This window comes from Crinia signifera, chromosome 3 (genome assembly GCF_055691185.1).
Source record: "Crinia signifera chromosome 3, ASM5569118v1, whole genome shotgun sequence".
NCBI lineage: Eukaryota > Metazoa > Chordata > Amphibia > Anura > Myobatrachidae > Crinia > Crinia signifera.
In genome coordinates, this window is record NC_139219.1 from 255019517 (window position 1) to 255045807 (window position 26291).

The 26291-nt window shown below is 45.1% G+C and overlaps 1 protein-coding gene across 2 annotated transcripts in view; it reads right to left on the reverse strand.

The window, feature by feature from the left end:
- The window catches only part of KCNAB1 (potassium voltage-gated channel subfamily A regulatory beta subunit 1), a 258194-nt gene that overhangs the window by 124470 nt on the left and 107433 nt on the right, over window positions 1-26291 (reverse strand). The window contains exon 1 of one of the 2 annotated variants that reach the window (XM_083177892.1): window positions 25000-25794. The exons of the other annotated variant lie outside the window; for it this stretch is intronic. Coding sequence (XP_083034018.1) covers window positions 25000-25217 — 218 coding nt within the window. The 5' untranslated portion in view covers window positions 25218-25794. Of the gene's footprint in view, window positions 1-24999; window positions 25795-26291 lie in introns of those variants that run through there. 2 annotated transcript variants of the gene reach the window in all.

The following is a 26291-nucleotide window of genomic DNA, read 5'->3' on the forward strand; positions in this document are numbered from 1 at the left end:
GTATATTGCCATTTTTTTCCATTTTAAAACGGTTAAGGCTGCAGTGGGAAAGCACCAGAGTTCATTTAACGGTTAAAAATAACCGGTATTTCAAAACGTTTAAAAAGCAGAGTCCTACACGTTTCAGAGCCGTTTTTTATGCAGTGAGAATGGCTCTGAAACGGTATTTAGTAAAAACAACAGACTACAGACCTGTGATAGGCTGTCCCCTGCATTCTGCCTTGAAACGTGTTCAGAGGATTAAACGGGTTGACTGATGTGAATGGTATTTAAACGGTATTTAAAACGGTAATCTACTGCAATGTCAAGGCTCAGACCCGTTATAAATACTGTTTCAAAATACAGGTTTTTAAAACGTTTAGGCAGTGTGAAAGCGGTATAAGTGTCATCAGTGCTTCCATTCAAATTTATGTACAGTACAGTGCAATCATCCTTGTATTTACGTTGCTTATTTTTAGAATCAGTGACAATTGCATTCCACAGTGTTATATAAATAAATATGTAGTCATACATAAGGCTTCATAATTCAGTTATGTTATTATACATACATTTTAAGTTATTTCCTAGAAATGACAACTTGCAGATGAAAATGTCCATGCAAGATGAGAAAATTCGGGGTTACTGGGGTGTTACTTGCTAAGGAGAGCTGGGCACATGAATATGCCTGCTTATGCACTCAAAGTTTATGTTATTGGTGATGATTTCAGTGATATTAAATGGTACAAAAGTAGTGTATAGGGGAATATTCTGTGTTTAAGGACAGCCACAGAGCATTCCATTAAACACTGTGTTTGTGGAACCCATCCACCAAATAATGCTTAGATAAAAGGTACTTGGGTACTCTTTACCTAGCACGGCGCCCATCGCGGTCATCGCGGGCATTGAATGCACTTAAAAATCGGGTGCGACGCGACCGACGCGATGCCCGCGATTTCCCATAGGGAACAATGTTAAATTTCTCAATTGACCCGATTTTACTGTTCAATGCCTCAATTGACACGATTTTTCCATAGGAAACAATGTTAAATGGCCCACAGAGGCCAAATAGGCACCCTGAAGTGTGAAATGGCCCCCACAATTGTTAACGCCACCCCACGATCAACGTGAACCCGAAGCGTGGCGAGCGCAGCGAGCCCGCGAGGGGCGGCGGTACGCGTCCTACGACCTTTTCATACCCCCACTATCCACGTCGGCATGGAGTTGAGAATAGAATAGTGTAGCGAGCGCAGCGAGCCACTGAGCCCGAAGCGTGGCGAGCGTAGCGAGCCCCGCGAGGGGACGCGGATACCTGTGAAGCCCGCGAAGGGACGCGTTTACCTGTGAAGGTATCCGCGTGCGCTCGCCACGCTTCGGGCTCGGTGGCTCGCTGCGCTCGCCACACTATTCTATTCTCAACTCCACGCCGACGTGGATAGTGGGGGTATGAAAAGGTCGTAGGACGCGTACCGCTGCGCTCGCCACGCTTCAGGTTGACGTTGATCGTGCGGTGGCGTAAACAATTGTGGGGGCCATTTCACACTTCAGGGTGGCTATTTGGCCTCTGTGGGCCATTTAACATTGTTTCCTATGGAAAAATCGTGTCAATTGAGGCATTGAACAGTAAAATCGGGTCAATTGAGAAATTTTACATTGTTCCCTATGGGAAATCGCGGGCATCGCGTCGGTCGCGTCGCACCCGATTTTTAGTGCATTCAATGCCCGCGATGCCCGCGATTTTTTTACCTGCGATGCCCACGATCAAAATCGTGGGCGCCGTGCTAGGTAAAAATACCGGTACTTGTATGTTGTTTAGCCCTTTGAGTGTCAATGTTGCTGTGAGAGATCCTCAAAATATCCCATGTGGGAAGGAGGCAGGCAGGTGGTGGGATGGCAGCAGAGGCGGTGGACAATACTTACCCTGGGTTGTCGGTCCTCGGTGCAGGTCGTGGATTCACACAGGGGGCGGGTGCAGATGACAGGTCAGATGGCGGACGTAGATGATGCAGCTCTCCGGCTGCAGTGAGGGCGCCGGAGAGCTGCGCCATCTTCATTTGCTACCTGTCTGGTCATCTGTGCCCACCTGACTGCACGCACCGAGGACTGGCAACCCGGGAGAGTACCCCTTTCACACTTTTCCAGAACCCTGAGTTGAACCCAGGAACAGCCCCGATCCAGGGTTGGAATCCAGGCGAATTTTGCCGGGATTCTGGCCCGGGAACCTTTCAGACCAGACCTGGGAATTTAGGCTGGTGTGAAAGGAGTATGATATGCAAAAAACAGGCTTGATTAATATATTGCAGCAAGACAAGAACTTCCTGTGCTAAGGACATTTGATAAATATGCCTCTACACCTGTTCCCTGACTGAGCATATTATGTGGTAAATGTGGGTTAACAAGCTTTTCCTTTGTTTATATAGAGGTATATATGACTAGTAGAGAGATGCTGCTGAGAGCAGGTGCGAATGTCTTACACATCTGAGTGTTACCGTGTTAATCTCTCAGCCATTATGGCACAGTTTAACGAATGTGGCTGATAATGAGCTCACTTCTGCAAGCTTCGTATCTGCAATTTTAGCACTGCACAGTGAGTCAGAGCTAGTAGGAACCCTCAGGGATATGTGTGTGGCGTAAAACATGGATCCACGCTTCAGTCAGATGTTCTGCCAGACCCCAGTGCTCAACAACACTACTAGAACTAATCTTAAAGAAATACAGAATTTCACAACAGATTGGAATAGTGTTCTCCAGTAATTATACACTTCTAATCACTGAGAATAAAGAGCGTCAGCTTTTTAACAAATTGCAAATAAAATACAATATAAGTAATTTCTATAAAACATTCCAGTCATATATTAGGTACCAGCACTGCAATCCACTTTTGTTTTGCTGTGTGACCCGAGACAAAATCTAGCCTCTATAAAAAATCCATGCATGTTCCCCCATCCCCCATACATTTCCATTTTAAACATTTAACAATGCTATATATGCCCTTTTACATTCATATTTGTGAATGCTATAAAAGTTCCCATATTGCATACCTTTTCCTTTCATGGGTTTTGCCCTTTAATAGCAGAAATGTACAGTATAAATAGATGACAGCGAGCTATTATTATCTGACGCTAAGCCTATAAGGCATGGGTTACAGAACTGTACTCATAATTCTACTCCTGCCTAGAAGAATTGAATGAAGATAATTCTGTACATAGCACCTTGCCTGCACCAGCAGAACAGTAATGTGATTTTACACTGCCATTGTCATTCTGTGTGACATTTATGCATTCTGCCAAAAGTTTGTCATTCTCTTTTGTTTGCATCTTGGTTTATGACATTTCCAGTAAATGAGGAGATTAACTAAAACTGTGCCTCTGCAATGCTGTACTGTAACCAGGATTCATTTAGAAGAATATGTACAGGTAATATTGGGGGCAGATGTATTAAGCCTTACCAAGAGATAAATACAAGGGTGATAAGGAGAGATATACGTCCAGCCAATCAGCTCCTTACTGACTTTTTTCAAACACAGCCTGTAACATATAGCATGTAGCAGGTGATTGGCTGGACATTTATCTCTCTTTATCACCCTTGCATTTATATCTTGTTAAGGCTTAATACATCTGCCCCATTGTGTTTAAAGCAAAAAAAAAATGAGTAATGAAATAATGAACTCATTATGGAATAGGTGCATATTACTAACACAGCGGGCCATGTTCAAAGGTTTAATCACGCCGATCGTCCGCGATATTCAAATGGCAGTTTTTATTGTGCTCAAACAGGTGACTTTTTGTGCATTTCAGCTCACCACCCCATGTGGGTGTGAGCTGAAATGCCAGCGCCAGCAGACATATGCGCCTGAAAGGAGCTACATTTGAATAGCTCCACTGGCCGTCCTCTAGTGGCTGTTGGCGTGAAATCATTTGAATACAGCCCAGTGAAGGCAAATGGCAAGTGTAAAACTCAATCAGTTCTTTAGCTAATGTTTTCTAATAAAGAAACAAAAGTACAGGAACTGAAGTACAATGTTCTATCTATAAAGAGTATTATAGTTTTTCATAATGTATTATGCTCTTATGCTATATATACACACAGTATATATATATATATATATATATATATATATATATATATATATATATATATATATATATATATATATATATATATATATACACACACACACACACACAGATGCTGGGAGCTTTAATGGTTCAGGTATATACTGTAGATAGAACACGAACAATAGAATCTCAAACATCATCTTGGCAATGTTCCCACATTACTCTGAGATGTGACAAACTGCCTGCCATCTTCCTGGCAAATAATGACAGACATTTATCCAATAAGCAGAAATCAGCACTTCGCATAGAATCTTTCCCAACTCTTTCCTGTCACTGTATCACCGGCATTTATGCGGTTCCACATAACAGGCTACAGTCTAGTTCAACAGTTTTCTTAACTAAAGTAAAAAAAATTCAAAGCATTAACACTCTATTATAATAATGTTGAAGGGCAACACTAGGGCTTTATTATAAACTTAATATTTAGGTGTATATTTATAAAATAATCCCGGTTTTCACTGGCGTTAAGGCCCACACACACTGGGTGACTTTGAGCTGATAGCCGCTCAGTTGACTCATTTGAGCGGCTTTCTAGCTGGAAAGCCACACATTGTGTACGGGGCATCGATGAGCGGTGAGTGCGCGCTCATCGCTGGCTCGGCCGTTCACCTGCTGGCATGGAGGGAGTCGACAGCCTTATGGAAAGTTGTCCAACTGGGAAAATCGGCAAAATGGGTGAAAAACACTCAGTGTGTTTGCAGCCCAGCGATTTTCCCCATCATCATTATGTATACATGCTGGGCATTGTCGCCCAGTGTGTATAGAACTTTAGAGTTTTCCTTTATTTAACAACCATGTGTGCAGTCTCCATCTGGGCCCCCTCCAGTCTAGCAGGCAGAGGCAGTGGCAGTGACTCTGAGCATCAGGTGGTGTGTATGGGTCATAGAGTCCATAGAACTTAGAACATAGTCATTAGGTCGATCACTATAGGTTGACAGTAACTAGGTCGAACCATGAAATAGGTCGACATGCATTAGGTCGACATTGTCCCTATAGGTTGACAGTAACTAGGTCGAACCATGAAATAGGTCGACATGCATTAGGTCGACATTGTCCCTCGAGTGACATGGAAAAGGTTGGCATGAGTTTTTCATGTTTTTTGCCATCTGTGTCGACTCACTGTAAGTCGACATGGACACCATTTAAGTGTATATGAAAAACGCATATCAACTTATTTAATGTTTTGAACTGATGACTGTCAACCTAATGACTGTCAACCTGATGACTGTCAACCTAGTGACTGCGGACTTTATTCTGCTTGACTTGCATGGAATTCCGCAGCCTTGCGAGTCCCCCAGACGGCTCCCACCCCCCTCGCTCGCCACGATCCCCCACACTGCTGTGGATGGATGATTTGCATAATCATCCATTGGCAGCCTTGGGTGCAAGGGGAGAAATCATTCAATGGTAGATGACCATCGAATGATTTATCCAGCGCTCGCAGATCTGAGACACCTCTGTGACGCCCTGTGCGGGAAGCGGGCGGGCAGCTAACTTCCGCTGATGTCAGCTGCCCGCCCCCGCACCCACGTCACCGGGCCATTACCATGGGAACGTCCAGCATTTTCATACACTCTGGAGTGTGTGAAATAGCGCTGGTGATAGAACTTACCTCCTCTTCACACATCTCCCCCATAATGTTGTTGTGGGCTGTAATGATTGATGTTTTTGGAAATACTCTCCAAATCATTCCATGCAGTACAAGTAACTGTAACAGTAAACTGAGTGGGAGCTAAATGTGCTTATAACTCAGGATACATCTGTTCAGCAGCACTTACCAACTTACACAGGTGACATCAGCCATCTCTAATATGACAACTCCAAATCTTCAGTGAAAAACGGATTTATACAGTAGTTTATACATGCGTCTCCCCTAAATAAATGCACTACGTCTACTCTCCAGAATCAACGCAGAGAACTCACTATTGTCTGTCAATAGGATCTAACAATTACATCTCAGTGAAAGTGTATTTTGGGCCTGATTCAATTTGCTTTGCAATGCACATTTGGAGCCTGATTTTAATATGTTCGGTCCCCAACGTATTCGCACTGGGGCCCGATGTTCATAATCTGTGCATGTGCATATGCAGAGCTGCTGAGCGGGGTGGGGGTATGGATGAGGGCAGGGGATGTTCGCACACAGGCGGGCAGCTGCATGCCTCGACACGTTCTCAGACCGGGCGACGCAAATATAAGTCAGTCAATACTGACTTAGGTACTTGTTTCCTAGCACGGCCACAAATCGCGGCCATCGGGGGTCATTTTAGTGGCCTGCGACGCGACCGACGCGATGCCCCCGATTTTTCCATTGAAATGCATTGAAAACAGTGAAAATCGGGTCGGTCGCGTCGTGTGCGGCTAAAAATGCTTAAATGGTCCACACGCGATGGCCGCGATTTCCCCATAGGGAACAATGTTAAATGGGTAACTTTACCCCCGATGACCGCGATTTCCCATAGGAAACAATGTTAAATGGGTCAATTTACCCAAATCATCATAGGTAACAATGGTAAATGGGCCAGAAAGCCCAAAAAACACCCCTGAACATTGACATGTCCCCCCAAAAGTAGTTCACGCCACCCCGCGATGAACATGAACCCGAAGCGTGGCGAGCGCAGCAAGCCCGCGAGGGGCGGCGGTACGCGTCCTCCGACCTTTTCATACCCCCACTATCCACTAGGGCGTGGAGTTGAGAATAGAATAGTGTGGCGAGCGCAGCGAGGGGACGCGGATACCTTCACAGGTAAACACGTCCCTTCGCGGGCTTCACAGGTATCCGCGTCCCCTCGCCACGCAACGGGCTCGGTGGCGCGCTGCGCTCGCCACACTATTCTATTCTCAACTCCACGCCCTAGTGGATAGTATGAAAAGGTCGGAGGACGCGTACCGCCGCCCCTCGCGGGCTCGCTGCGCTCGCCACGCTTCGGGTTCACATTGATCGCGTGGTGGCGTAAACTACTTTTGGGGGGACATTTCAATGTTCAGGGGTGTTTTTGGCCCATTTACCATTGTTCCTATGATAATTTGGGTAAATTGAGCCATTTCACATTGTTTCCTATGGGAAATCGTGGTCATCGCGGGTAAATTGAGGCATTTAACATTGTTCTCTATGGGGAAATCGCGGGCATCGCGTCTGGCCCATCGCAGCCCATTTTTTAGTGCATGCGATGCCTGCGATGGCCCCGATTTTACCCCCGATGCCCGCGATCATGATCGTTGTGGCCGTGCTAGGAAACAAGTACCCTGACTTATATTTGCAAACAGGGAAAAATCATTAGATTGTCGGTGACCATCGAATATTCCCCCCCCCCCCCCGTAAGTTCCTCTGCAAATAGATGTCTATGCAAAGCATCCATGGTCGGTGGTGGCCATTCGATTGCCCTGAGGGTGGTGTTAGCTCGCTAAGTAGCCAATTTACGCTGCTTAGCTAATCAATCAGAATAAACCCCTCTGTTTGCAGATGGACAAAATCATGTGCACTGCAGGTGGGGCACATGTAACATGTGCAGAGACAGTTAGATTTGGGTAAGTCATTTTGTTTCTGTGCAGGGTAAATACTGGCTGCTTTATTTTTACACTGCAATATAGATCTCAGATCAGATCAAACCCCACCCAAATCTAACTCTCTCTGCACATGTTACATCTGCCCCACCTGCAGCGCACATGGTTTTGTCCATCTGCAAACCAATTGTGCTTTGAAAACCATCCTGAATCAGACCCTTTGTCTGTGGTGTATTTTTGACGTGCAGCAGAAAATAATGTTTAAATTCTCAAAAAAATAAATAGTTTCCATGGGAATTAGGAAGAAACAAGGATTGATAGTGATTGAGTTACGCATATTTTAAACAGCAGAACACTGAATGATCTGGCAGTCATAGGTCTGACTCAAAATGCGGAATGTACTAATCTCCAAAATGTAGTCATGCCTCCTAAAACTGCAGTTACCTGGAAATACGTTGTTGAATTAAAGGGGGCTGCGTTGTGCCCGTATTTATACGGCTCCAGAAATCTCCAGGATCTGAAATATCACATGTAATTACTGTATTCATGAATAATTACACTAGGGACCTCTCTCCCAATAACAGCTGTCCCAAGTGTGATAATATTCACACTAAAGACACTGATTGACAGCCAATGATGTTTTTCTAGGGATAAAACGCTTCTGACATATATGACCAGTGCATACAGGATTCACACTGAATACACCTTCTCTATTTTACTACTGCAATAAAAAAAATCCTAATGCTGCCAACAGTTGTGTGTGGATGCAACAACACCAGTGATCCCCAGCTACTAGTGATTTATTACACTAAAGGGGGGACATCAGGGCGGCTCTACCCACTCAGCAGAGGATGCAAAGCAGGTAGGCGCCGGGCAGGAGAGGCGCCCTCCCTGCTGTACATTCTCTGCTGTCCTTCGTGCCTGCCGGCTGCTGCTGCGCCTGTCACACTTCATCACAGGCAGCAGCGCCGGAGGCACAGAGATCCCTCCTGGCTCATTATCAGCTGGTCATCGGCAGGGGCCGAAAGGGGGTGGAGCTACACTGATGTAGGGGGCATGGCTACACGGACCAGAAGGGGCGGAGCTACAAGGGAGCAAGACTGCCTGAAGACAACAGGAAACAGGAGAGGATGAGCTGCCACCATTGTAAAGTGTGAGTGTACTAATGTCAGCAACTGATGTGGGCACGTGTGTAGGCAGCACTACTAATGTCAGCAACTGATGTAGGCACATGTGTAGGCAGCACTACTAATGTCGGCAACCAGGGGCGGATCCAGGATAAAATGACAGGGGGGGCACCATGATAAAAAAGAGTTTGGGTGGGGGAGGGGCAGTGTTAGTGGTGCCAGTGTACATGCTAAGAGAGCGGCAGGAGAGGGTGGGAATGGAATTAAAAATAGGCCCTGGCATTTAAAGTACGCAGGCCCACCATTGCGACAAAAGTGAAGGATGTAGTTGTGCGCGCGCCAAAGGCGCGCTCCAGAAAAGGGTGTGTGGCCACTCAACAGGGGGCGTGTCAACACATATACAACTTCTACACATTATGCAACAAAATACTAGACCCCATTATACTTGCCCCTTACACATGATGCCAAATGGAATGAGCCAAAATTGACATAATGCCACATGGATTGAGCCAAAATTCAAATAATGCCACATGGATTGTGTCAAAATTCATAATGCCACATGGATTGAGCCAAAATTTACATAATAACACACACGGATTGAGCCAAAATTCACATAATGCCAAATGGATTGTGTCAAAATTCACATAATGCCACACGGAATGAGCCAAATGCATAAAATGCCATACGGATTGAGCCAAAATTCACATAATGCCATGGATTGAGTCAAAATTCACATAATGCCACACGGATTGAGCCAAAATTCACATAATGCCACACGGATTGGGAAAAAATTCACATAATGCCACACGGATTGGGAAAAAATTCACATAATGCCACACGGATTGAGCCAAAATTCCCATAATGCCACATGGATTGAGCCAAAATTCACATAATGCCACACGGATTGAGACAAAATTCATATAATGCCACATGGATTGAGCCAGAATTCACATAATGCCACACAAATTAAGCCAAAATTCACAATACACTTCATAAACAGGGACATTGTCCACCAAAGGCTCGCTTTAAACATTTACACCATAATGTCCATTACACGTTAAGTTACACGCCATTATGTCCATTATGTGTTATGCCAAACACCATAATGCCTATTAAAAATTATGCTACATAAGTGCTGCTTCTCTACATGCTCATTGCCAAGGGTTCCATGCTCATTGCCAGAGGTTCCATGCTCGTTGCCATGTGGGATTACATGCTCATTGCCAAGGGGGAATACATGCTCGTGGTGAATGGGGGACAGCCGCCGCCAGGCAGAAGTGACAGCCACTGACAGTGGCAGAGCCTGGCTGTATTCAGAGCACTGCAGGTCCCGGCTATTTGAAATAATACCCCTTTCACACCAGAAAATGCATTCCCAGGTTGGCCCCTTTTACACCAGCCTAGTCCCTGCATTTTCTGGTGTGAGGTGGAGAGAAAACCACCCCTCCCCCCTTTAACCAGTTATCTCATTTAACCGGCTATATCTTCGGAACCAACTGACCCATTTACATAAGACAAGTATTGGTACTTATGTAATATCTGGGCTCCCGTTTTTCTTATGAGACCGTGTCCGCTCGCCACGCTTCGGGCACGGTGGCTCGCTGCGCTCGCCACACTATATAAAATCAACTCCATGCGTATTTGGATAGTAGGGGTATGAAAAAACGGGGTGCATTTAACATGGGAGTCCAGATAATACATAAGTACCCAAGTATTATATTGAAGAACTTTTGAGTGGGCTTTGAATGATTTTGGTCCAGTGAAACTGGAACGTTTGGTTCCAGAGTAATCTGCCCTCAAAGAACATGAACAGCCATGAAATTACATTTCAAAAATAAAAAAATCGGTTTACACGCAATATCTCTGGAACCGATTGACCGATTTGGACCAGCCTGGTATCATATTGAAGGCCCAGCGATTTGGAATTGAAGCTTCTGTGATGCCAGGGCGGGAACTGGCAGCCGTCGGAACCGGGTGGGGGTTGGAATTGACGGGTCCCATATTATCCTATGGGGAAAAAACGTTACAGGTTTGCCAGGCGATATCTCCGGTTCCCGGGGGGCTAGAGACAAGGGTCTGGGCTCGTTGGAAAGCCCTGGTCCTCAGCTACAATAAATTAAATAAATGACAGGGGGGGCACGTGCCCAGGTGCCCCCCCTCTGAATCCGCCACTGTCGGCAACTGGTGTGGGCACATGTGTAGGCAGCGCTACTAATGTCGGCAACTGGTGTGGGCACGTATATAGGCAGCGCTGCTAATGTCGGCAACTGGTGTGGGCATGCATATAGGCAACGCTACTAATGTCGGCAGCTGATGTGGGCACGTGTATAGGCATCGCTACTGACGTCGGCAACTGGTGTGGGCACGTGTATAGGCAGCACTACTAATGTCGGCAACTGGTGTGGGCACGTGTATAGGCAGCGCTACTAATGTCGGCAATTGGTGTGGGCACATCTATATGCAGCACTACTAATGTCGGTAACTGGTGTGGGCACGTGTGTAGGCAGCGATACTACTGTCGGCAACTGGTTTGAGCACATGTGTAGGCAGCACTACTAATATCAGCAACTGGTGTGGGCACGTGTGTAGGCAGCACTACTAATGTCGGCAACTTGTGTGGGCACGTGTAGAGGCAGCACTACTAATGTCGGCAACTGGTGTAGGCAAGTGTAGAGGCAGCACTACTAATGTCGGCAACTGGTGTGGGCACTACTTGTAAGCAGAGCAACTACTTTTCGCAACTGCTGTGGGTGTTATGAATAAGCAATGCTACAAATGTGGGCATATGCAGGAGTACTCGGGGCATTATGTGTAGCATAATGTGTGTCAATGTCATATGGGCATTATAGTGCATGGCATAATATGTAAGGGAATTACAGTGTGTGGCACAATGTGTAATGGGCATTCTGGTGTTCTGCATATTGTGCAAGGGGCATCATGATGTGTGGCATTACGAATAATGTGCATTACTGTGTGTGGTTACTATAATGTGTTATGGGCTTTGAGAAGCATAATGTGTTATGGGGATTATTGTGTTATTTGTACTTTTAAGTGACCACGCCAATTCCCCATGAAGCCACGCTCCTACAATTTTTCGTCCCTGTATTTTCACACATGGCACCAAAATGGCTAGTTACAGCACTGGTGCTGTGTTAGGTGAATAAGATTGAGCTACTGTGTGGTGTCATTTGGAGTGGGGGCATTATTGTGTGGCCACACCCCTCCCTTTGTAAAGTTTGGGTGGGCGCAAATTTATAGTTTGCAGGAGGGCGCTGAACCCTCTAGCACCGGCCCTGGGGGACATGATAGAAACTTTCAAATATATCAAGGGTTTTAACAAGGTACAGGTGGGAGACATTCTTCACAGGAAGAGGAGCAACAGAACAAGAAGACATGCACTGAAACTAGAGGGAGGAAGATTCAGAGGAAATGTGAGGAAGAATTACTTCACAGAAAGAGTAGTCGATAAGTGGAATAGCCTACCATCAGAGGTGGTAGACGCAAATACAGTAGTACAATTTAAACATGCTTGGGATAAGCATATTGATATCCTTACAAAAAAATAAGTATCAAATATGGTTTGAGGTAACATGTTTAAAAAAAAGGGGCAGACTAGATGGGCCAAGTGGTTGTTATCTGCCGTCAAATTCTATGTTTCTATGTTTCTACTGCATTGTTCAGACCTATTTTGTGGGGTGGAGCCATACCTCGTCATTAGACCCCGCCCCAACACCCACAATTTGCAGGTCCATTACAAAGGGGCAAAGACAAATTATGTGATTAGTCATTTAGTCCTGCCCCTGTCCTGAACTTCCCGCCGGTGAATGTCACACAATCATGCCCACTTCACTGGGAAGTGGGCAGGATGTGGGAGAGCTGCTTACTCTGACTGGGAAGTGGGCAGGATGTGGGAGAGCTGCCTATTCTCACTGGGAAGTGGGCAGGATGTGGGAAAGCTGCCTACTCTCACTGGGAAGTGGGCAGGATGTGGCAGAGCTGCTTACTCTGACTGGGAAGTGGGCAGGATGTGGGAGAGCTGCCTATTCTCACTGGGAAGTGGGCAGGATGTGGGAGAGCTGCCTACTCTCACTGGGAAGTGGGCAGGATGTAGAAGAGCTGCTTACTCTCACTGGGAAGTGGGCAGGATGTGAGAAAACTGCCTATTCTCACTGGGAAGTGGGCATGATGTAGGAGAGCTCTCTACTCTCTGTGGGAGAGCTGCTTACTCTCACTGGGAAGTGGGCACGATGTGGGAGAGCTCTCTATTCTCACTGGGAAGTGGGCAGGATGTGGGAGAGCTCTCTACTCTCACTGGGAAGTGGGCAGGATGTGGGAGAGCTCTCTACTATCACTGGGAAGTGGGCAGGATGTGGGAGAGCTCTCTACTCTCACTGGGAAGTGGGCAGGATGTGGGAGAGCTGCCTACTCTCACTGGGAAGTGGGCAGGATGTAGAAGAGCTGCTTACTCTCACTGGGAAGTGGGCAGGATGTGAGAAAACTGCCTATTCTCACTGGGAAGTGGGCAGGATGTAGGAGAGCTCTCTACTCTCTGTGGGAGAGCTGCTTACTCTCACTGGGAAGTGGGCACGATGTGGGAGAGCTCTCTATTCTCACTGGGAAGTGGGCAGGATGTGGGAGAGCTCTCTACTCTCACTGGGAAGTGGGCAGGATGTGGGAGAGCTCTCTACTATCACTGGGAAGTGGGCAGGATGTGGGAGAGCTCTCTACTCTCACTGGGAAGTGAGCAGGATGTGGGAGAGCTCTCTACTCTCACTGGGAAGTGAGCAGGATGTGGGAGAGCTCTCTACTCTCACTGGGAAGTGAGCAGGATGTGGGAGAGCTGTCTACTCTCACTGGGAAGTGGGCAGGATGTGGGAGAGCTCTCTACTCTCACTGGTAAGTGGGCAGGATGTGGGAGAGCTGCCTATTCTTGCAGTTCTGCAGGGGACCACCCTAAAAATCCGGTGTCTGCCATAGCTTCCTGGGAAGGTAGGCAAGTATGACTGACTTGGGTTGGATAATATATTCAGCCAGGTGAGGCCACATCCTCCCATATAGACTGCATTGCCAAATATTTCACACTTGTCACACAGGAGGTTATTCTGGTTGGTGCGGTCCGTTCCGAATTCTTTCGGAGCGGACCGCACGCCACGCTGTGCGGACATTGTAAGAACAAACGCCCACAGGTCCTCCGCATTCGGACGGACTCGCTCTCTAAGAAGAGGGTGTGTTTTCGGACCACATCCAAACTGTGCATGTGTGGTGGGAACACAAAGATTCTGCACGGTCTTACAGCGTCAGAACGGTTGGGAAGCTGGCCGTACGCACCAATGCGGTGTATTTACACAAAACCCACGACTATTATCTGAACTCATAAATCTGTCACGACACACTTATGCAAATAGGCTACCTCGTAAAAAAGGGATTGTTTGTAATTGTAATCAATTAAATCCTATTTGATACTTAAACACATTACTACCACTTTACATTAACCCTTACATCATGTGAAGTGCTATTCAATTTCCACCAATTCAATAAATGTTATTTTTAGCCCCAAATTTGTGGTGTTATTGCTGAATGTAAAAGTAACATGTAAAATTATATTATTGGTACCAATTTCTGACCATTGCTTGCAGTGTAAATGTGGGTAAAATAGCAAACATGCAGTGGTGTTTTAGCTTATCTTTGTGTCTTTAAGTAATGGTCCATTTAGGCAGCAATGCTTCCAATTGAAGCAATGAAAAGAGTGTAATTAATGAGTAATGAGTTGAGGAGTGGATTGTATTGTGTTCAGCTGACAGTGCTTCAGGTGCGGGCGTACTAATTGGGCGAACCGAATGCCTAGCACATGAACAAGTGCTCTCCGCAAAGTGAAACTTGCTTATGAAGACTGCATATTTCATGCGTGTTGGTTCGTTTGCAGTCGGTGTGCTGTCCGAATGCACGCCTACCAGAGTTCGTGCACTCCCTCGTGTACGCCCATATTTACGCCCAGTTTTTCCCACTTTGAAACCACGCCCTTGTGTAAGTCCGAATGACGCCCAAAAACGCCCATATTTCCCGAGTCAATTCGGTGGACATTTCTGTACGGCATTAGTGAGAACGAGTACAGAGACCATGCGTGGCACATGCGCATAGCGTTGCCTCCGCATGCGCAGACAGCTAAAAAGCGCCCTCCGAAAGAATTCGGAACGGACCGCATCGACCAGAATAAGGCCCACAGATGTCATATTCTCCTGGAATGTCTGGAAGACTCCAATGTCAGAGACTCTTCCCAAACTTCTAATATTGGCAGCAGGTAAGAAAATACAACATAAGCCATATCAAAAGCTTATCTGTGTCGCACAGATAAGAAAAGAGATGCCCTCCAGTGTTATCACTAGAGACAGGATTATATGCATTTGCATATTTGCATAGGCATTTGCATATTTTGCCCATTCTTACTGGTTATTGCATATTTTACCTAAAATCTAGTGATGGTGCATATTTTAGGCCCCGCCCTCTTCCCACCAGCGAGTCACAGCCATTGCCTTGCTGCTGCTGGCCAGGTAGTGGTAGAGTGTGCAGGCTGGGGCAATATGTGCGCAGTGTGGGGAACCTTGGATGTACGCTATGTCTGACACTGCTCTAGGCTGCCAATCCATGTTGATAAAAGTCAGTCAGAGCGGATGCCATTACGAAGCTCCTGAACCTTTGCCTGCCCCTGGCCTGGGACTTTACACCAAGAGACAGGCTTCTGCAGCAGAGGAGGAGGGCAGAAGGGTTGTGACATCACGCGGTGTGGAGGAAATGCCGTGTCACAGTGAGTATGCAGCGCAGGGAGGAAGCCTTTCACTGAGCCGCCCTCACACGCTATGCTGACATTTGATCTATTGGCGCTGGAGATGAGGGTCCGTGCAGTTGATGCAAGAAGAGCTTTGGACGCTGCAGTCTGCTGTAGCAGCCAGCATACTGACATCTGCAGATGCTGTGGACCTATTTTTGAGGTTTATTTGCAACTAATTGTATGCTGATTTTTAAATAAATAAGTTAAAAATTACTTTTTTTATTATTTAATGTAGCATATTTTTACACTTTTCATGCATATTTTAAGTATTTTTCATGCATATTTGCATGCATATTTCAAGCTTTTTTTGTTGCATATAATCCTGTCTCTAGTTATCACCAAGTGCTCAGCAACTGTGTACGCACATGCAGTATCTAAGCTATAACAAGGACCCCAAGTACGCCAATGGTCATGCAGACTGGCCACGGCAATATCGATGCTGATGCCACATTTCTCTGCATGAAGGCAGATACATGCCATATAATTGGCCATGACAATCATGAGTTTTTTTGCCACCACTCCCTGCTACCTTCCCACCTTGCTGAGACTTTGTGCATACGCACTGTGTAAAGTCCCATACACACTATTATTTATTTATTCACTAGAAAACATAGTAAAAGTTATTGCTCAGAAAGAGTGACATCTTTTACTATATCTTCTAGTGTGTACACTCAATATCGTTAACGATGCTCACTCCCTCAGTGGGCACTCAGGTCAATTTGGCTATACAGCAGATCCCGGGGACATCACTGAATGAAATTGTGTACCGATATTGCTCAGTGTGTACAGACAATATCAGACACCTGCGGCCGATATTATTAACTATATCGGCAGCGCCCAGGGATGCCTTGTCCGTGCCTCTAGGATTGTGGTTGGGTAAGCTGGGTGCTGTCAGTAAACAATACCCAGTTTGAAAAATGTGACATCATAGTTAATAGCAAATCATGCCTAAAGCCTAATTGGTAAGTACAGTTTATAGCAGGCTTGTCCAACCTGCGGCCCTCCAGATGTGCTAAAACTACACATCCCAGCATGCCTTGCCACAATTTGGCTATTAGGGAATGCTAGAATGATGGTAATGCATGCTGGGATGTGTAGTTTTAGCACATCTGGAGGGCCGCAGGTTGGACATGCCTGGTTTATAGTCAAGGACAGAATTGTCACTGTTGGGAATCCACCTTTACCTTTATGCATACTCTATTGAACGTACAATACATGTATTTATACATTATTTCTAAAAGTTATTTCGATACCCTTCAACATGTACAAAACGCTCTCTTCCCGGGCGTCGATGGCACTGGCAGTCTCAGAGATTGGCCGGCGGCACAGTCCAAATTCAAATATAGGAGCCACACAAAGGGCCTAATTCAGATCTGTTCACTAGGCTGTGTATACTTGCAGCCTAGCGAACAGGTAAGCGCCGCCTGCCAAACGTGAAAAACAATTCGATGGTTGCTGACCATCGAATGATAATTCCCCCCCTTCACAGTTAAAAGTCATTCTGATCTGTCTTATCTTCGCTATAGTTGACCAAATTCGGGGTGGGCGCTGACGTCATGTGAAATGCTGGGCGTTCCCCTGCTACCACCTCCCTCCCTTCACAGTGCGAATGTCTCGGAGAGTGTGATACTGGCAGATGATGATCACACAGGGGGTTTGCACATATTTGCACATTCACAGACCCACACCATCAAAAACGGAGCCAAATTCGGACCCGATCGAATGGCTCTGAATTGGCCCCTAAGTACTTGCAAACAGTGACCCCTATTCACATTACACCGTACATAGTGACCTTTATTGCATGTTACACCACCACATGCAGTGAGCTTATTCTCGTTACAAACTATACTGGTGCTACACACATAATAACTCTTCCGCCCGCACCTGAGTCAAAGGCCAGATCTTCCGCAGCAGCTGCATGGTGATCAGCTCCACATGAAGATCCTCCGGGGAGCTGGGCGGCAAGTGCATTTATTTAGTCATTGTGAGGAGCCAGGACTAAGACAGCTGCAGAGCAGTTTCTGGGCCGAGGTAATGCAGTGGCAAGGTAAGGTGGGCAGGTGCGCGGAGATGTAACTGGTTCCATCTGCAATTTACAACTGACGGTACGCAGTTCTGTCCCTTTCCAGGTCACTTTAACCCATGCATCTGACCCACCTGCAGTACAATATGGGTTTGCCCAGTTGCTTGCTTTTTTGTTTAACTCACAAGAATGAATCAGGTCCATTATTTATAGATCATTGTAATGCCGCCCATACATGGACCGATAAACTCTGTGCATTCTTAATGCGTGTGATGTTCTAAAGCGCCGTGCGTATTGAACTAGATGTGATGCAATCTAGTTCATAAAATAAGGGCAGCACATGATTTATGTGCTGCTGGATGTGCGCAGGAGTGTGAATCACATTGAACCTGTCCGTCAGTGCACAGTGTATGGGAGGCATAACAGAATATTTCCCACATATAAGTTCCATCAATGTGTCCTTACCCCCACACAAAGCAGGGTCTCTGGAGCTCTGTAACATGTAATTACAGATAACGTCTGTCTCGTTATGTTTTTTAACTTGACATTTTGCCATTTTTATGAAAGTTATTAGTGATAATTAATCCGGTGGGTAATAATCAGACATTAAAATGGAATAGAGAATCTTAGCAGCATCCAAGCCGGTGGATAGCTCATATAGAAATATCTCCAGAAGCAGCTAAGGGATATCCTTTATGCAAAGCATGAGAAAGCTTATATAACACGGATCACATGAAAGGGGTCCATCCTATTAGGGTTGAGTTGCCGTTCGGGTGCCGTTTTAACGCTGAAAACGGCACCCAAATTAAGCCTAACTCGCACCCTTCGCAGGGCCGAATAAGCAGAGGTGCGAGCACTTTTCAGTTAATTCGGCCCGCCGTAAAGTGTGCCCGGTGTTGTGATGATTCGCACCGTTCGGGGTTAATAAGATCAACCCCATAGGATCACAGCTGCATTTAGACTTACACCCCATTCACATATGTAGCTATACCCCAGGTTTTTGCACATGAACGCACATCAATCCGGGACTTTTTCATATGTGAAAGTAAACAATTAAGTCCTGAGTCCACGGCTCAGCTCCCGAGCAGCATCATGAAGCCATACCTCCCAACAGTCCCGATTATCGCGTGCGCACAGCATCTATTCCCGCAGCCACGGGGGCTGGGGGCATGGCTAGAGACTCACAGAGCCTCTGGGCCATGCCCCCACAGCGTCAAAATAGGGGCGTGGCCTCGTGGGTAGAAGCAATTATAGGCCATGCCCCCTTACTGGCTAGCCACGCCCCCTGATGAAGCTGAGACCTGGAAATCTGACAGTTCACTCGATTTTCAAATCAAGACCAGCAAAGCTGGGCCACCAGTATAAAGCTGTAGCAAGACTAATTGGAGCCGGAGTAAGAGTACTCATACTATTGTCAGTCTGGGCAACTAAACCCCTCACATGCACCCACCTAATGCACTAACTTCTCTTATACGCCAGCCCTGACACTGAAAAGACATTTTGCAAAGCTTTGCTGATCGTTTACATCCATTAGGAGCATATTTGCACACCAATGTCTAAAGCAACTGTGCTATAAGTTCTATAGCACCATACCTGAGAGTATAGCATTAGTTACAGTGTCCATGATAAAGTCAGTCAATTTCACAAACTCTGTGTGACAGCTGTAAGTGTACCTATATAAAATAAAATAATCATTTATAACTTTGACACATTCTTGTAGTTATTAATAAATTAGATAAAACACAACGGGAAAGATTAACACACTAGACAACATAGTTAAAGATATCGCTCAGAAGGGCCCTTCTAGTTAATTGTCTAGTCTAGATGATTGATGTCTTCTGAACATGCAGGTCAATTGGGTTATATAGCCAAACAACCCACATGTTCAGCGGGTCCCGGTGACGTCATTCAACAATATCGATTACACTATCATTCAGTGTGTATGCACAATATCGGGACCCGCGGCTGTTATTGTTAATTATACCACCCACGGACCCTATCATCTAGTGTGTATGGGGATTCAGATTTTGTTGTAATATTGTTTTAACTTTCTGCAAATTTGATTGTTTTATTAGTAAATTATCAGTAATCAACCTGTGGCTGAATAATGCGAAGTTCACAATACTAAACTATACATAACTGTTGCCACTTGAGGATTTAGGCACATCATACCACTTTCAGACAGAAAAGTCTAAAAATCCTGCCAATTACCCAGCAATTCAAATGGCGGGTCAATTTGCCGGGAGCAGCCTGACCCCCCTTCACACAGAAGAACAAATTACGGGGTTGAAAATTTCTACTGGGTAATTTGCTGAATAACACGGGTATATCTTTTTTGTGTGAAAGGGTCAAACCGGGTCATAAATCCCGGGTCCTCGACCCTGGTAAATTCCAGGGTCGGAGAACCCAGGATTTATGACCCGGGTTGACCCTATCGCACAGAAAAATTACCCGTGTTATTCACAAAATTACCGGGCAGAACTGCTTCGCCCAGAATTTCATTTTCTGTGTGAAAGCAGTAAGTAGATAATTTGTGCATTTACCATTCTGGATTTTATTACATCCAATTTAAAGCTATAAACACTTTAACCCCTTTACAAATACTTTGGGCATATTTATAAAATATGGAATTAGATGAAATCCATGTTTTTTGATGCAGGTAGGACAGGGAACACAGATCCACATTCTCTTACTGCATGACAATGAAGCAGACATATTTCTTGGTTAATCAAGTGGAGGGAAAAGATTTGCCATCTGTATTGGTACGGGAAGGAGTTGCATCACAATTCAGACGAACCCTGCACCAGATGGACCTGTTTTCAATGAATGCGCGTATTCATGAATCTTTCATTTACATTCATTTTTAATTAGTTTCAGGATAACACCTGCAATTATCAAGCCAGTTTGTCTTACAAGCCCCTCTGCCTATAAAGAAGCAATGATTATGTAATATGACAAGCATTACTTCTGTTCACAGTGCCCTGAACATGCACTCACTCACTGGGCAAGAGATGAATCACAGAACACTTATATACTGCACTGTGTATAATATGTATGTATGCAATACAAGGCAATACCATATTGGGTTTGCACAATAAATACAATTCAGGTTATGTCTCTGAATGAAATATGGAGTATTAAGCCTATGTATCGAGCAGTTTTTACACCAAAAATATGTAGAAACTGAAGTTTCTGCATAATTTTATGGTTTGTGGCTACAGTATGTGCAAATAGTAAATGCAGGAGATTTCAGATAAATCTCCTGCAGAATGCTAAATAGCTCTACAAGCAACTGCTGCGATCAAATAGTTACCGGCCAGGAAGACAGAATGCACACCCATTGCAGAAATTGCGTACCCATCACACGGCGCAATGCATTTGCAGTACCAGTCACACATATTGGAACATTTAAGAGTACTTTCCATCTGTGCCAGGCTAAATAATCCATCATTTTGCTATAGCAACAGGCGGGAAGTGGTGGAAATGCCTTGGCACCGCCTGCGTTTTGACAAACACACCCACAAAATGCCATGTTTTCTCCCCTTAAATGCTGGCTTCCTGGCAACACAATGCAATTGCCTTGACACAGAATGTGATTGCGAGTCTTAAAATGCAGGTGCTCACGCACAGTTGTTGGATAATTGGCCAGATTAGGTTATTCAATTTTGCAATCCAATGCTGATACAGGCCCATTATCAGCTAGTTCCCAGCCAATCAAAATGATTGAACAACATAACACTAATGTCAGCACCAACAGCTGTGCACACTCAGATAGAGCAACACTTGAATTGCTTCGTCGGACACCATCTAGTAGCCAATGGCATGCAAAACACTTGTACCCCTCCCAGAGGTGAGGAGCAATGTCATGCAAGGTTTCATGTTTTGTTTGTGCATTTTCACAAAGCCGAAACTGCATCAGCGAAACATGACTATATGATATATTGCATGCAATTCCAGCCAAGCTGGCCCGGCTCAGAAGAAATCCAAGATATTGGTTCTTCAGCAGAGGTGAATCCGAGGGATCGGTGCGATGCGCACAGGACAAGGCATTGCACTGGACCTGCTGTCAGTCACCTGCAATTTGGGTTCTTTTCCTGTGATAGATTGCTGCAATCTTAGGGAAAGAACCCAAATTGTAGGTAAATCACTCAATGTATGGGGGCCTTTATGACCATCCCATCAGACATTTCTCTCCTCTTTCATTTCTACAGGGGAGGGGTGGGTTTTATCAAAGCTTGGCAGGATATTTACATGTTACAGGATGTCTGAAAAATAAGAGGAGCTGATTAGTTGTAGGGAAGCCGATCTCAGAATCGGGAGGATCCCGGGATTTAACCTGAATAAGGTTTGGAGACAGCAATCCTGTGATTTCAGGAAATTTAAAAAAAAAGGGTGAGGGGTCAAGGGGCATGGATTGGCAGCCATACTAGCTAGTCACGTCTTTTCTGCGCTCCAGCAAGCCAGAGTTGCTCGCCCAGGGTTACCACATCCAGTAGTGAATCTGTGGCACCGACCAGACACTGAAGGCCTTCTGACACCTCTGCGTACTTTTATCCAGGTCCTGGTTACGGTCCCGTGCACATCAGGTTGCAGTCGGAGGTCAGACTTGTTGGTAGAAGGATAAATCCGATGTACTTTTTATATAGGTGCTTTTTAGCACATGCGAAGTATCGCATCCAATTTCACCGGGCAGCTCCCTGGCAGTGTATGGGGGCACTAAGTGTATGCAGCATGGGTGCAATCAAATAGGTACCAAAACATTAGTTATTTTTCATAAATTATTCACCTCAGTAATTCTCAGCTGTGATATACAATAATGCAAAATAATGGTTTTATTTGCTCATTAACAAACTGGGATCTTAGTTTTCCTCTCAGTAAATTGCCCCTGACACCACATTCTAAGCATTATATAGGTGTACATTGAAATGGAGGGGGAGTTATTAACCATCCAACAATAGGTGACCCCATGAGACTGGTGGTGAGAAAGGATTAAAAAAAAAACTGGATTACCCAGCAAGGTTTAGTATGGGGCTAGTGCAAGTGATCGGTACCACTGAGGGTCCTCTGTTATGTTACAGTAACGGAGGAAAGAGACTGTCTGTAGTACAGTATGTATATTGCCTTGTGTACAGTGCTCCATCTGGCTGCCTGTGTGTAGCCAGTAGAGCAGTCCCACTAGTCATTTGCACGGTAAGGATGTAATATGCCACATTATGTAAGGGTTAACAATATTAACCCATTCATTGTCTGCACGGAGCTGTCCCCTGCATGTAAATAGCCAGCTGTGCCTGGAGACCTCGGAGAAGTTTGTGAAATTTGTATCACAGGAGAAAACCCAGGAATTCAAAGAGTGAGATTTTTGAAATCCCGGTATTACAACTATGAGGCAGGACTGTCCGTCCTAATTGGTTGGTACTTTATCTCTCACAATTGTATATCTTATCGAGCTTTGATAAATACCCACCATTTAAATTGATAATTCCAATTTTTTTTTAATATTATTTCATAGCTTAACTGAGGGCAAGGTAAGAAACGTATGTAGCCTAGAAATAAATAAATGTGAACATGAATTTATTGGAAACAAATAGACTACTGAAAACACCATACTTCCTATTAGCTAGAAAAACAAAACATAAATGCTCATGAAAAGTCACAAAGAATTCAATATATTGACGATAATTGTTTTTCATTTCTTTTTTAAGTTATGAAACATTAAGCAATATTATTCAGCTCTTCAAAATGTAAGTAAAACAGTACTGTAAGTACCCGGGCGACTGCACTGTAAGTACCTGGGCGACTGCACTGTAAGTACCCGGGCGACTGCACTGTAAGTACCCGGGTGACTGCACTGTAAGTACCTGGGTGACTGCACTGTAAGTAACTGGGTGACTGCACTGTAAGTAACTGGGTGACTGCACTGTAAGTACCCGGGTGACTGCACTGTAAGTACCCGGGCGACTGCACTGTAAGTACCCGGGCGACTGCACTGTAAGTACCTGGGCGAGAGCTCAGTAACACGATGCAGTGCGGAAGGTACAGTGTACTGTATTAGGTACTTGTGTATTATCTGGGCGCCCAATTTTTTCATTGCATGCCACTACTTAAGGCATGCGATGCGAGTTTTCATTGTAAAGACCCGATTTTTAATTGTATAGTCACCCATGGCTGATTTCATACCCCCACTATCCAACTACGCATGGAGTTGATTCTATATAGTGTGGCGAGCGCAGCGAGCCCGAAGCGTGGTGAGCGCAGCGAGCCCCGCGAGGGGACGTGGATTACTTTACATGTATTCTGCGTCCGCTCGCCATGCTATACTGTATAAAATCAACTCCATGCGTAGTTGGATAGTGGGGGTATGAAATCACCCATGGGTGAATATACAATTAAAAATCGGGTCTTTAAAATGAAAAATATTACACAAGTACCGTATATTATACACCTCCCCCAGCACCCCCACAGTACCTACATTAATGCAGGATCACTTTCTCCTCCACTGAACTACGCATAATAAATCATTGCAGTTGTCTTTTATAGAACAGATTATTTATTGTATTCACCCTCAACTAATCATTAACTTCACAATCTGATTTATGTCCAACACTGTAGCTTCTTTTTGTTTCATTCAATTATCTTCCGTTATCTACACAGTAAATCCTCTCCACATTACCCTAAACAATTCATTTGAATTAAGTCTTTCATAAAATCAGCAATCTCCTATGAAATGCTGGCGGGGAAAATACATTTACAAACAATAATGTCATGATGAGTATGTGCATTGTATATAACTCCACTACTCCACCATGATGCAATAAAACTTATTGCTGTCCGATCCGGACTCCTGATCATCCTTATCCATCACAGTATTATTTCCCATTAACAATCATGTGCTCTGTGAGAGATATCACTGATATGGTTGCTAAGAACAACCTGCAGCCTACAGAGAGCTTTCCTATTATGGTAAATGTAATAATTGTTTTCTATGTAAATGAGAGCCAGAGGAGTACTGGGAAAACTTCAGAATGCAGATTAGGATAATGCTATATTAAAGGCTCAGATTCCTGGTGGGATGGAAATACATTTAATGCAATAATAAAACAGTGTTACTATCAGTAAAATATTAGAGTCTACATAAAGCATTCCACCAACTTCACCCTATGAAACATAACCAGCTGATCTATGCTGTGTAGTGTGTACTACACCTGATACAACATACAAAAGTTGGCAGAAATACCCCAAATCATAGTATATGTATACACACACACTATATATATATATATGTATATATATATATATATATATATATATATATATATGTGTGTGTGTGTACATACATAAATACATACATACATACATACATAGAAATACAGATAGATAGATAGATAGATAGATAGATAGATAGATAGATGGAGCCACTCGTGTGTTTACCTGTATTTCATACCAGTCAGCTTTCCTGTGGACTCTTTCAGAGAGATGTGGTGCTGGGGGGTGAAGGTGCCCAGGCTCCGCGCAATGATGGCCACGGTGCGGAACCTGGCCCTAGCAGCATTGACTACGTTGGGGCCACTGGAGTTCTGCTTGCTGTGCCTATCGTCCCCATTCCGGCCCTTCAGGTTGTGCTCAGTGCAGGCTATGGAGACTTGCATGGCTTCAGAGGGAGAGCCTGGATCAGTGACCCTGCAGCTGGATGCTCAGTGGCACATGGAGCGCAACGGGTCTCTTATAGTGGGAGCAGGACAGGTTTTCTGGGAAGTGCCAGAGATCGATGAGCGCTGCAAGTGACAGGAGTCAGGGTAGGTCCCTGCGTCCTTGGGATGCCAGTAAACTGTGGAGCAGTCAGGGGTAGCAGCAGCCCCAGGCAGTGAGTGGATTAGTGGCAGCAGAGCAGTTACACCATGCCTGATCACCTGCACATGCTCTGCCCAATGCTACTATCCCAGAGGAGTGCTACTGCTGGCTGTGCAATCAGTGCAGGTACATCCCCGTCTGTGGTGACTTCAGCCCCCGTGGGAGCATGCACTGACGGATGGGTAATAAATAACACCCTAGCACTAGTAATATAGGAGCGTGCTGCCTGCAGATGATGATGTGACAGCCCGGCTGCTCCCGGAGCCTCTCCTCCAATGTAGGCTAGAGCGAGCCTCCTGGCACTCCGCTCCAGCATGCAGCTGCACTCAGGCAGATGGTGAGATGGGCTCTTTAAGAGCAGACTGGAAGCATGCTGGATTTCCTAGCAGCACATCCTATAGCAGGCACGTTACTAGCACTTGCAGCCAGGCTAATTAAAGTGCACTATTAATTATATGCATGCATAGGGGGGGGGGGGGGGTGGTAATACTTAAAGGAACAATTTATCAGTGAGTACACTCTGTAAGGCACCATGTAAATGCAATATGGCATACTACAGTATATCTACCAAAAAGTAAATAGCACCCAATATTTTACCCATTCTTTATCTTTACAGGGCTCATACTAAAATAAAAGTTAACTTGTATCAGTCCAGCAATGAAAGGGTAAATGTCATGTGCATTATTGTAGCACATGTGGCTGATCTTCTGGCAGGTATAGGGTCACAGTCAGTGCACAGAAGGTCAAGCTGACAAGAAGCAGAGGATCATCAGCTCATTGTGCACACTGTAAGGCAGGGCTGGGCAACACCGGCCCTCCAGATGTTGATGAACTACACATCCCAGGATGCTTTGCATTAGTTTTGCTATGTG